This window comes from Bombus fervidus, chromosome 11, assembly GCF_041682495.2.
Source record: "Bombus fervidus isolate BK054 chromosome 11, iyBomFerv1, whole genome shotgun sequence".
Taxonomy (NCBI): Eukaryota; Metazoa; Arthropoda; class Insecta; order Hymenoptera; family Apidae; genus Bombus; species Bombus fervidus.
This window is the reverse complement of record NC_091527.1, coordinates 8,896,088-8,909,438: the sequence shown is the minus strand read 5'-3', so window position 1 is coordinate 8,909,438 and position 13,351 is coordinate 8,896,088. Positions and strand designations below refer to the sequence as shown.

The following is a 13,351-nucleotide window of genomic DNA, read 5'->3' as shown; positions in this document are numbered from 1 at the left end:
GGTCTGGCAGAGCCATCCTCTTCGAACCAACCATGTGATTCCCTACAAAACGCCTATCACCGTGCGTACCGAGGCGTGAGCAGCTTCGGTTTGCACGCATGTATCATCCCATCCCGTTGTCGCTACCGTTGCTTCTTCGCTTTTGTCCGAACAACCCAATGGACTGTGTTCCTTTTTACAAACGAACTAAGCGAAAAAACGATCGCGATGTGGCGTAGAACGATCGCGCGATGGAACGAAGATCGAAACACGCGAAGAAACTGTAACGATCGACTGGTTGACATCCTGCGATGGATATCGGCCGCGTTCGCGTTCTTTTTTTATTCGAACCGGCTTTTATCCGATCGAAAAGCAGAGCATTAGGTAGACGATGGCATTTCCTCGAGGTGACCTTCTCTGTTCCGCGATGGTCGGATATCGGATTAAAATACACGCTTACGAAAGGATAATGAGTCTGGAAGGCGGCGACAAAAAACTGCGAACTCTAGAGGATTTTCCAGGAACAATTTGCTTGTCCTTCCTCGCAGTTCCGTAGCATCGGACGATTAGATTATCCTGTACGAACGCTGCGAATCCCACGCACACTTTTGCTCTTCCATTTGGGGTTGGAACGATTTCCTAGCCGCTGGAACGGCTAATTGGCAGCGTCCGGCCATTATCACGAGTCTTCTTAATTTACGGAACTGAATTTTGCCGTTATAAATGCCGGCTCGCGACTATCAACTCATCTATACCGACTAATTTTACGAGGAAATTTAATGGAGAATCGGAGTAGAGGAAGCGCGTTTTCACAGGAGGGAATGGCTAAGGGTGGATAGAGTCGCATACATTTCATCCTGAATAGTTTTACCTTGCGACTTACAGATAACATCTTTGCGTTAACACGAACGTGACGTTTTTCGGAGGAAATTAAAATGGCAAGTCAGTGTGTGCAGCGTACAGTCCTTCTGTCATGCCAAATAACATCAGCCGTAATTACTTTTATTTAGAAAGAAACGCATTTACCATGTCTTAAGAAGTTGATGGGCCATGGAACATCCTCCAGATGCATATTCGATTACCAATCCACCAATTACCGGTACGTTCCTTCGAGTGCTCCTATTTTTCTCTATGATGCACCTTCCAAGGCCGAAAATAGAAAATCGTACGACCAATTAATAGCATTCGTCTTGAGAGTGTTTTCCATCGATCTCTATTTTTACACAGTTTTATATTCTCCTTTGCTACATATTTTATCTCGTTCTTATCCAAACATCGTGCCATTGCTCCGAACTCATTGATTCGAAAGATTCGATTTACCGGCTAATTTTCCTTGGTAATTTTTGCCACGATAATGGCCTAGTATATCGTGTCATTCGCAAACTCTGACGAACTATGTAAATTCATCGAGTAAGGTGAATGCCTGTGACGGATGTGGGTGGTTTTTATCACGTCGACCTTTTTTTCGCAAAGCCGGTGTTAAAGTAGTGCGTGACTGTGATTCGGTTCTTATCGACCGATCTTCGTTCGCAAATTTAATTACTTTTTTAAGCGGACATTTGCCAAGAAAATTTTTCCATGTTTCGTTATGTGTTCCAGTAGCGGATAAGATTCAGGAATTACTTAAAAATTCCACAGGCTACGCGTCAAAGTACAAGTACTTTCTAGCGTGATTTCACACGACAGAAGTTTCGTATTATTATGTAACGTAATGCACGTTGATTTTCGCTAATTGCGGTGCTCCGGTATTTCATCTTGCGAGATTTCAAGCGTTTTATATCGTCAGGATCAGATTGAGAAAAGAAAATTGCCAGCGTTGAGCCCTTGAGTATCATTGGCATGTTGAAACTCATTAGGAAAATTATCCGAGCTGCAGTTGGAAACCGACTTGCCGGAGGTACTACGACCTTTTTTCCTTATTGCTTTTCTCTTTACAAGTTCAACGTTTGTTCGTACAAATTCCGAAACACGTTGAAAAATGCCGTATAGAATATATATGAAGCACGATGCAAACGACGTAGGAGCGAGCGTTTGTAGAATCGTATGCTGGCTTGTAGCGTTAGCCGTAGTACGCGACATCAAGTTCTATTTCGATAATAGACAAAGTGATCGTGATTTTGTTCGATCTGTGCTTTTCGCGGTCGCAATATAGACATCGTCATTACCATGGCTTACGAGGAAAGAGTATTTGATTGATCTCCCCTTTCCTCCGTACTTTGATCTTCTCAACGTACCGTGTATTTCGGCGTCTTACCGTTTCATCTTCGTAAGAGATACAGAAGAGAGACCCTTATTTAGTGGATTCGGTTAATGTTTCCCGTTGCAAGGAGCAACGACGAGCGAACGCTAGCTAGAAAGATTGCTTTTGTAGGTTCGTTCGCCTTGCTGCGCGGCCAAGGAATTTAGAGAGTCACGGATGTAATTTTTATTCATTTCCAAGGGAACTTAATACCGGGACTGCTGCAAAGGGATTCCAAAGGTTTTGTGCTCGTTCGACTGTGGTTTAGTCGGATCTTTTGTTATATTGCCCCTTGCTGTTTCGTGTTTGTTCTTTTATTTCGGTTAATAGGAATACTCGGCATAGTCCTTAGCGAGTAAAACAAAGGCGCCATGAAGCATCCTTCCTCTGAAGAGTTTCTAATAACGACTGGTTTAAAAGGATTCGTACGAGTCGGCAGGTACATACCTACGTATAAATTAAAGATTGAATGGCATGTCATTTTTATTTCGTGTCAGCGGTGCGAGACTAACGGCGCGATGAGAAATTCTCGAATGGAGGAAAACCGGCGAATGAAGCACGCGCGTGTGAGAACAAAGGACGAAGCGATATTGGATAGAGCATAAACGAGAAGGGAAGTTATGGCGGTCTCAATTAGTACAAATAAAACGTTCCGAGCTAGCTAATATTATTTATCGCTCGCTCGGATGCCTCTGCACGTCGTATAAAAGCGAGAACACGGAAACCCATTATAATGAAATTAACAAATTACCCGTCGTCCAGCGCCTCGACCTCTGCTCCTGCCAGCGAACCCGTACCACCGAATCCCTACGAGTATCGTCTGTTTTCATCCTCTCGCGAAAACCACCCCATCTCGATTTTCCCTTCTCCCTTCTACCCTTCTCTTCCCTTCCCTTCTCTTCCCTTCTCTTCCCTTCTCTTCTCTTCTCTTCTCTTCTCTTCTCTTCTCGCATCACGCGAAAGACAGCCTATACAATTCAGCTGATCCCGTTTCCGTTACTCCGCTTCTTGTGCATTAATTCCATTCTCCGTTAGCACGACTGGGGTCTCATTCAGACAGGAATTTCCTATCTGTGGAGGGAGCCTATGCTTCTCCGACGCCGACGCTACCGCGTAGTAATCACTGGAATTGCTACTACTTTATTCGAGCGCTTGCCCCTTTCGTCACGCGATACACGCGATTAAAAGCAACTTCTACTTCTACTCCGTAGAAAAGTTCTCCCTCGTTTCTTTTTCTTCGACGATTCCTCGATCGATTGGACGATTTCTAAATTTTTCTCACTGAACCAGCCGCGCAAACGCAGAACCGAGGCTAACGTTGTCACGCTTTCTAACTAATTCAAACTTACGAATCGGTTTGCCGTACGCCGCTTCTTTCTCTGTTTTCAGTGTTTACAGATATGGAATCGCACGTAGGGAAATTTTCAATTATGCACATTTTGGTCGATGTAGTCGGCGTTCACGCGTGACATGTCGCAGAGACGCGAGATAGGGGGGGGGGTGAAGCGAGTGGATCCGGGGGTCGTCGGTGGATGAAGGGGTGAAGAAGGGAGGATGAGGTGAGGGAGGATGGAGGAGGTGGACGGGGAGGGGGATGTCGGTTTTTGGGAGGGTGCGGGTTCGGTGCAGAGACAATAGTAGGCGGACAAAAGCGTGATATACGACGACCCCCGGAGCAGTGGTATTAAAATCATATTTTTAAGTCCTCCATCCTACCCCTGGACCTACCGCGAGCGCCGTACTCTTCGTTGCTACCAACTCTGTCCCCTCGTTTCATGCTGAACCACAAAATGGCGGTGGATGGGTGGTGTCTCTGTGGGACTGACGATGCTCCTGGATTTAATTGGATTCGTTGGCTGTAATTAATGCAGCTCCATCGGCCGTGGAAAGGTACCCGTTTCAGGATTTTGATTTCTTTTAATGTCGCCGTTGCCCGGCCACTCTCATCTCCGATATTATTTTTGCAGGCTTAGGTGTACGATTGCTCGTAGCGGCAAAGACAATCGTTCATAGAAACGGTTAAACGTTAATCGAATTCCTTTGACTGGGGATCGATCGTTCATTAACGTCGATCGCTAATCTCGTCAAAGTCGGCAAAAAAAAAAAAAAAAAAAGAGCAAGAAGCCGTGACGGATAAAAAGTTGCAGGCTATATCAAAGGTTCGAGAAGCAGCACATTTTCATTTGAAATTCCGTGTATCTCCGGAGAATCTCGAATCGGCGGGTTATTCAGCCTCCAGTCTGATTTAAAGTCCTTCGAAAGGGATGATATACGGGCCTGAATGTATGTACCTTCGCATTTACACGCAGGCACGCGTGAAATGAATATCTCCTTCCTAACCCGCGACCCACCGCAGACGTATATATTTCATCTTGCTATCACTATTTCAGAGAGGTGACTTGCTTTTTCCTTCCCGCTTCAAAGGATTCTCTGGCTTACTTTTCTGCTAGATACGGTCGTTAACTTGGATACCACCTGCCGCTTCCTGCATTATTTTTGAAAATTCGTTAGCGATCTAGAAGAGGAACGAACGAGCGGATCGAAGCGTAGTCGCTTCGCTTTCATTTTTACTAAAAGTTCGACGTTGTTGAGAAATGAATATCTAAAAGTAAATGCGTATTACCCCGATAAACCGCGATGAGCCTCGGATCTCGAAGTGATCTTAAATTAAACGAAGAACGCGTAGGATGCGAGAGCCTGTAGAGATCTCAAGATCTTTGAACAATGGACTGAGAACTTTGGAAAAGAGAATTCACGCGTTAACTTGTGATTTCGAGTACGCGTTCTAGTTTATTCAACCAATGATGAGTTTCAAGTATTTTCTTACTTTAGCTGGCATCCACTCGAAACAGATATTTTTTCGCGATTCACACGCGTCAGAAAAAAGAAGTGACAAAACGATGCGACCGCGTTCAAACGTTGCACGCGTACTCACTCCAGCCACTCCGGATGCACTTCATTAGAACTTTTAAATCTCGTTTCGTGTCGTCGTCCGCGGAATAACTCGTGCGACGACCGAGTTTCGAAACAGCGAGATGAATTTGCTGGTCCCTTGAACGCCGTTATACGTACGCCAGTCGCTGGTTCCCCGCTGTTACCTTTGCACGGTCTCTTGCCCAAGTACTCTACGTTTTCTTCGCCACTTTATCATCGCTGATCGTCTTTACCGCCAAGGTTAGCAGGCAGCCTTCGAATACGCGAACTATCAATAAATTATCCGATTTTACGAACACGCGCGTGCAAGTACTTTGTCGCCGCGGTAAATTTGTTCGTATTCCTTTTTTTTCTCCAATTTTATTTCTATCGAGTAAGTTTAATTGTTAGGACGATCGATTTACGAGCAGACATCGATGTAACATTTCAATTCCAGGTGAAATCTTAGGATTTGTCAACGTGTCACGGAAGAGAAACGCGCATTTTTCAACGACCAACCGGGACGAGATATCTCCCTGCAGAGTTGCTCCCTTTTTTACGAGGCTCTCCTTCGTGTCAACGCTATCGGTGCGAGTTTTCATTCGGAACGAATGGAATAAAGGATTCGCGTTTGGTTTTGTCGCGTGTAACGAACAACAGTACGGTGCTTTGTTCAACATTTTCCAGTCTCATCGTTGGAACGCGTGCGTCGTGACGATACGACGTTCGAGCGAGACAAGAAAATGGAAGAAAGCCGAGTCGCTAGAATTGGCGATTGTTGGAAGTCGAAGAAAGCGTGACTCGGGTAAGACCGATCTCTTTCTAAGAAACTGGAAGACGAATAGGAACGGGCAACAAGTTGGAAGCGAGCGCGTTACGAACGTTTGAAATTCGCGAAGAATTGGCCCCAGAGAGTGGAGAAGCGGCAATTAGAATCTCGGAGAAGGGTGGACAGCGAGATGCCAGTCGTTTAGCCAAGGCATTTTCGCATTACACGGACCATTAAGAGTTACTTGGCGAGGTTGCCTTTCGGAAAAACGTTCCACTTTGTATAATGGTCGGCCGAAAGGAACAGGAAGTTCCGTTGTATACGTTTACTGCGGGGCAAAGGTGCTCACGCGTTCGCCGACTATTTCATTTTAAAGTCAAAACGTCGTGCCTAGTCGAAGCTCCGAACATCGTAAGAGGGTTGCTATACTATTATAACTTTGTAATGGCCTACTAGCGCGTACTTTGCCCTGGATATTGCCTTAAAGGGCGCAACCGTGAAACGTCCCCTTCGTAAATTTAACTTTCAAACACGTCGCCCGACATCGGTCCCCGCTAGTGCACTATCGCGTTTTTCATGTACTTCCATCCAGCTTTCTCCCGCGTTCTTTCTTGTCCTCTCTCTTTGCCGTTTCGCGGTTCGGATTATGGTAATGATCACCGACTTTTATTTGCCATCGTGTCCGCGAAACTGCCTCGTCGATTAATCATCTCGCACGAGATACGACTTTCGTCTTGAGGTATCGCGGGTTTATCACGCGCGTTCTAAATAAACCGATGCTAACGATGCACCGGCGGAAAACCACGAGAACTTAATTCAGTATTTTATTCGAACGTTCTTCTTTCTTTTTTTCTTTCGGGCAACTCGACAAACGTTCTTTTTACCGAAAGGAAGACATCGCAATTTTAAGCGCATTTATACACACACATTTCTACAGATACTTATCGTAAGTTTACTTTTAGACGAAAACGACTATAGGTACGGACGTTTTCCAAAGTATTCGCTGCATCGGGAAACTTATCGACGAGTTCCGTGTCTCGATAGTTCCACATATAGCTTAAATTATTCGCAGACTTCTCTTTTCACTCGGTCCATAACATGACGACGCAAGTTTCGAACTGAGAAAGAAGGTCAGTAGTACTTAACGCTTAATTTGTCGAGTAGTCACGAGGACTTGGACGATGTGATTAAACTTTGAACGATAGAAGGGTCTCAGCCGCGTACAATGTCCGGCTCTTTTCAAAGTTCGCCCCATCGGCATATCCTAATCGGCCTGAACCGGCTTCTTTCCATCGCTTCTCCTTAACTGTATTCATAGGGCAGCATGAATACGGACCAAATCGAAGAGAGAAAACGGTCGACGACTCCGGGAAATGTCGGTCGGTTCGAAACGACCGCGGTACGGATTTGGGATCTTTGGAAGCGAACGTTGGTTCTCACAGCGTCCATGGAAATCGGTAACGAAGGACGTACTCGAGATTTCCGAGTAATTCCAATTTATGGCGTCGCGTTGTCGCAAATCATAAGCGCGACCGGACGTTAGCGCGCACCGCTGCGGAAACGCTTCGCATAATGGTCGTTCGATCTTTGGATTACGATCCAACAGAAATGTTACATCGATTCGTTCGATGTCCTTGCAAGTTACATTTTCCGCTCGATATACCTGTACTAGATGTTCTTCTCGCGAATCGATCTCCATAGAGATTTCCATGTATGGTCGTCCCTCTGGTAGATATTTTATTGCCGGTTGTAAACCGTGTATCGGTTGTACCGGTTCTAAGAGTTGTTCTCCAAAGGAATTCTTCTCTTTGTCGTCTCTCGAGCTTCTGCAGAAGGGGCAAATGTTGGTTCGTTCGGTGATACTGATCGAAAGAATTCACGAATTGCGAATGAAACGGAAGATAATCTCCGAGCAAAGTAGAAAGGAAAACGTTGTTTCGTCGAGGACAGCCGCTGGACGAATCTATCGATTGTTGGGTGCTCCTTTCCTCGAACATTCTTGGCTAGCTAGGAGTAGAACGAATTGTTGGCGGAACGCCAGAAGGCCAAGCGAGAACGCTCGCCCAGGTGGAAGCAGAAGGTAGCGTAGTACCTCGAGCAAGATTCCGGGCAAAAAGTTAAGGGATAAAAAAAGAAAGCAGCGAAGAAGGGAAAAGAGCGGGGCGGGAGGTGGAACGAAGAGAGTAGACGACCACGAAATATTTGTCAATCGCAAAGCCAGGAAGACCGGTCGGGAAAGTCGATTTAACGCCCGTTAAGGAAGCAATTCCTTTAAGAAGGACGAACGACGGAGCAATGGTGGTGCGACCCGGGGATGCTCGACCTTCCTGGACTTACGACCTTTCACCGGAGAATCGCTTCCGTCCGCCATTATCGGCGGACGAATGGAACATCAATAACCAATTTCGTAAGACTAATATCGCGAAAATTAGTTTCCTGAGGTCCCTTTTCCTTCGTGCTTCGTTCCTTACACTCTCTCTCTCTCTCTTTCTCTCTCTCTCTCTCTATCTATAGCTTCGTTAAAAGGTCTATGACCTACTCGCCGTTCATGCTTTTCTTAATGTCCAGCCATCGAGCGAAAGCGATCGTGAATCTCCCTTTATCGTCTCGCAATACCCGTTTCCGGCCATATTTTCCTTTTTTTATCGTGCACGCTCGCCGTCGCACCGAAGAAACGATAATATACCTTTTAATCCGTGTCACCCAGATTTACCCGGTGAAATATCTACCTGGACGAGTTCGAATTCCGCCTAAATGCTTTCTGAACGATCCTCTGAAAATCGGTCATTTCCACTTTCCTATGTTCGCGTTGCTCTACACGCCGCCTCTCGCCGAATCTTTTATTTTTCGCTTCTCGTCGATTTTTCGTCGACGAATTCGCGGCAACAGCGGTCCTTCCTTTTCATCCGGATCGAAGACACGTATCCGAAAAATCTGACGAAAACGATTCTTCGAAAGACTATTAGTCGATCGTGTTGAAAACTTTGCTGCGCGCTATCAAACGCGTCGATTAATTATTCACTTTGATAACGTTGGACGATGATCTTCTTGGAACTTTGTACTTGCAGTCGGTAAAAGTACATAGATATCTCTGGATAATTTTATTTTCCTTCGAGTACCGCGCTTTGCCAGCAATTTCTTGAATTACACAGGGCTTCCTCTTAATTATAAATTAATTGTTCGCCGAGTTATGGCTCGATTTTTACTTCTCTTTTCGACCTAATTACCAGAAGGCCTTGAAGAGTTCCGAAACTCACCCGCTCTTTCCCTTCGTACATCGGTTTTTCTCCGTCGTTTTTGCGTTTCGTTCCGGTTTCCCACCCTTTCTTGCCCTCGCGGTATCCAACTACCATTTCGCCAGTGTATCTCGAACTTCCCTTTAACGAGAAACCACTGTACCTTTCGTAACGTCACCTTTTTGCCCAGAATCATGGCGTTTCGATGTTTCTTTTCACAGCGAGGAAATTTCCAGGCCAACGAGGGTGCATTCGACCAGTGAATTTTCCGGTTTCCCCTTTGCGGCAAACGTCGATAGGCGTGTAAGAAGTCTCTTTTTCTCCCTCTCTCTCTCTCTGTCTCTGTTTCTGTCTCTCTATCTCCCCCTTTGCACGTGTTCCGTCGGCCGCATTAATTATTTTGTCGAAATTTACATTCGCCCTGGTGTAGTCGGCGGAATTCGGTGGAGAAAAGGAGGGTAACGCGGTAACCGTTGGCGTGTCGAATTCACCGGCGCGATAGACAAGCAAAGCGATAGACAAAAGGTCGTGCTTATCGAGCAAATTTGATCAATCGGCAATTTCACTCGGTCTATCGGGGACGATATTTGACGCGATTCCGTCTCGATTTCTTTTTATCGATCCGGTATAAAGGCTATAAAACGAGATGCTGGGAATGTTAAAGTTGATTTATTAACGTTTGATTTATTTCCCAATCGATCGGAACGAATGCATTTACCCTGGCGGGGCAAGATAGCTGGGCTCACCAACCTACGCCGCGATCAACCTTTTCATTTCGTACCCTCTTCTGCTTTCTCCTCTCTCATCCGCTTCTCCCATTCCCCCTTTCTCTTTCCTCGTTTTTTTTTCTTAACAAGAATTCCACCGTTTAAGTGCCATATTTTTCGTACGAGCTGTAAGAGCGCCGGGTGTCTATTAATAAGCATATCAGAACGGTGGAATCTCGCGATAAAAGTGATGTATGTCGGTGGAATAACGGAGCATCGCGCCAAGAGCGGCTGATACAAACCGCTCGCAACCGCGAACAAATTTCCCACGAGTCGCTTTTTAACGGCCATCGGATGTCAAACGTCTCTTCCTTCGGTTACTCTTTTCCAACGCGCCACTATTTCAACGTCACGGACGTATTTATTACGCATCGTGGTAACGTTCGCGCGTCATTTTTCTCCGACTCGTAGACTTTTGCTCATTTTTCCAAGTAACGTAGCCGACGACGACGCGCCGCTTATCGCGCAACGCATACGCGTTCGTTCGGCGGTTTCGCTTCGCTGAAAAACGTTCGCGCGATAAAAATTGAAGCAAGCGCGCGCGAACTCGGCGAAAGGAAACGCCGTCGTTTAGAAAAACGGTCGGATAACCTGGTCAGACGCATAAATGCCTAGAACGTACGAACTTGTCGGATGCAAATTTTACGACTTTTTCCAACGATGTTGATGAATAAGGAATCGCGAAGTTGCCGGTAGCTTGCGGCAACAGTAATGGAAGATTGGCGCGGTGGCGAAGCTCTAGTCGGAAACTCGGAAACGTTTCATCAAGCGACCGAGATCTCCTCTTACGGTGGCCTATCCAGCTACCGGCTGCTATCTCCGCGTTCCTACTTGTAATCTCGCCTCCTTTATATCTTCTTTGTTATCAGCAGCCAGCGAAAGGAGGAAGAATCGAACGTGGATTTTGCGAACGAAACTTGACTGAGAGACCTCCATACGTAACATCGTCGGGCTACTTCGTACACGTCGTGCTTTCTCTCTTTTCGTTCCTTCTTCGCCGTTCGAACGATAGAGATTCCCTTGTCGATGAGAATCGAACAGCTGAGCCTTCAGGGATTAAAATTTAATTTGCTTGTACGCTTTGCACGCTTGTGGCTTCGCATCTGTGGAAAGTTGGTTTCACGGATTAGACGATTAAAAAGATTCGTTTGGGAAAGTATGGTTCGCGTAGTTGGAGCGATCGGTATCGAGCTAAAGTTCGCGACGAATCGGAGGATTACGAGGATCGTGAAGTTTCCGTTTACACGTCGGTCAAAATTCGTGCGACATGTACTGACAAAGAACACGACCAATACTTTTAGGAGCTTCGTATCACGTTCGGCGAACCGTCAAACAAAATTCTTCCGTGGTGTACAAAGGGAACGTTCCAAGTTTCCAAAGCCAACGACCTTCCTCCACAAATTCGTAACGTCGTAAGTTTCGAGGTTATGCGATGCAAAGTGAAGCCGACGAAATTTCCTAAGTTCGTAAACGGGCTCGTGGTAAATCGCACAGAAATCGTCGTGTTCGCGTTTGAGAAAAAATTGACGCAATCTGAATTTTCCACCGGCTGTTTCATAATCGCGCCGCCACGAAGATTGGCCGAGTCTATTGAAAAACCTTTCGTCGTTCGTCTTGCCATTTCTGCCAGATCTGACTCTTCGTCTCGATGAAGTATCGCAAGCAGGAGACTGGAATCGAAAACTGAGAGCAACGATGAAGAGAGGAACGAAGTGTATCGCGCAGACCATCAACTTGTCCAATCCGGAAACATGCGTAAGACCAAAGAGGATTCAGAAGCTCGTTCATGCAGACATGATGCAGCCTTGTCCGAGCATAGTGGCTGGAAGCTCGTCTTATTGGACTCCGAGACCGGTGCCCATTAAAATCTGCACGCGGAAAGACATGCAAAGAACTTGTCCGCCAAAGGTGAACCGAATAATCGTTTCGTTGGGCGCGCGGTTCAAAAAGCGGAAAGACGGTTGAACAGGAAGCGTACGTGGTCGAACAGAATATATTTATCGTTAATAAGATTCCGTTAAGAAGGCAGCTTTGGCGTTAAATCACGCGAACGCGTTCCCATGGCGCGAGTTCGTCTCGTATTATACACGCGTCTAGGAAGCGACGAATGACGATGTATCGGCTCCTGTAGGATACTGATTGGTCGATACCGTAGTTACGTTTACTTGGAATTAGCTAGACGGTTCGGTGTACACAGGTATAGCGACGCGGATGAGTCTCTAATGGAGGAGGACAGTTTAGAGTTGGCGTACTTGTTAGGGACACGTACGTACGTGACCTCACGAGTCGAAAGCATCGTCGCGTTTAGCAGACTAGCAGACTCTAGGGTCCACTCGTTGAACAGAAAGCCGGATACTCTGGAGGGTTTCGTAAACGCGACAAATCTTTTCCTCTCTTTCACGGGCTTCTTTCCACGCCTGTTTTCATTTCCGTAGCTTCGCTATGTATTTTGCTACAATTCGAGAATTCGGTCGCGATACCCGTCAATACGAATAAACATAAACTCGTTTAGTTAGAAATATCAACGTTTCGTTTCGCAAGTAATTCCGATTTTTGTTCGATTTTCCGCTTCACCTTCGATATTCACTTACGATATACCGTGTGTTGGCAAATAAGAATCCGGCTCACCGGTCTCTCGATTCTCAACGCAAATACAAAGATACGAAGGAAGGAATACCGCGCTTCTTCTTAAAAACTCTCAAATATTGATATTCTTTCGAGTCACGTACGTAAACTTGGTACTCTGTCCAAAGAAACGATACAGTCCCAAACCGTAGTAACGTTATGTACGTTTGCTTAGCTCTGCGAGTGTCCGCAGAAGACATTGCCGAAGACGTCGAGTTACAAATTCTGTAACATTCTGCTGTTCCTCGTGAAAAGTAGCATCGCTGCTGGTCTCGTTTATTGGACGCATACCGAGGGCTTGTGGGGTAGCAGCGCCGACGTCGAGGACCTGTATCGCAGGATAATGGCTACGATCGCTTTCGACGACAGAGAAGTAGTAACGCAACTTACCAACCTTAATTTCTGCTCTTTCTCGATCCATGGAAATTGTTACGTTTTCGCAGATCGAATTGCCTCGCATACACGATTTCAAGAACACGATGATACAGCAGTACAACTATACCTTGTTTACCATAATGAACTGTATCGTGAGCGCGTCGACGATGCTGCAGAAGCAGCTTCAAAGTATGTTGGTCGACGTCGAACCAGCCAAGGTCGAGCCATCCGGCGCTCAATCTTTCGACGATACGACGGATACCGAAGAGGAAAGTTAACAGTTGCGCGATTGTTAAATCATCCAAGACAAATCCCTTGTGTAGTGTTGTTTGCCCTCGTCTCGTGACTTTAAGAAGTGCTAATGCACGAATAAATTCGTAAAATACTGGCTCCGCTCTATCGTGGGGAATACGACTACTTGCGTTAAGAGGTGACTGCGACAACGGTG

The 13,351-nt window shown here is 46.0% G+C and overlaps 1 protein-coding gene across 1 annotated transcript; it reads left to right on the top strand.

Annotated features, from left to right (window-relative positions):
- Positions 1-4,360: 4,360 nt before the first annotated feature.
- LOC139992372 (uncharacterized) lies at positions 4,361-13,312 on the top strand. Its single transcript, XM_072013163.1, has 4 exons — positions 4,361-4,501; positions 4,609-11,811; positions 12,704-12,904; positions 12,972-13,312. Exons 2-4 carry the CDS (start codon positions 11,599-11,601, stop codon positions 13,179-13,181), a joined length of 624 nt encoding a protein of 207 aa, XP_071869264.1. The 5' UTR covers positions 4,361-4,501; positions 4,609-11,598; the 3' UTR covers positions 13,182-13,312.
- Positions 13,313-13,351: the final 39 nt, after the last annotated feature.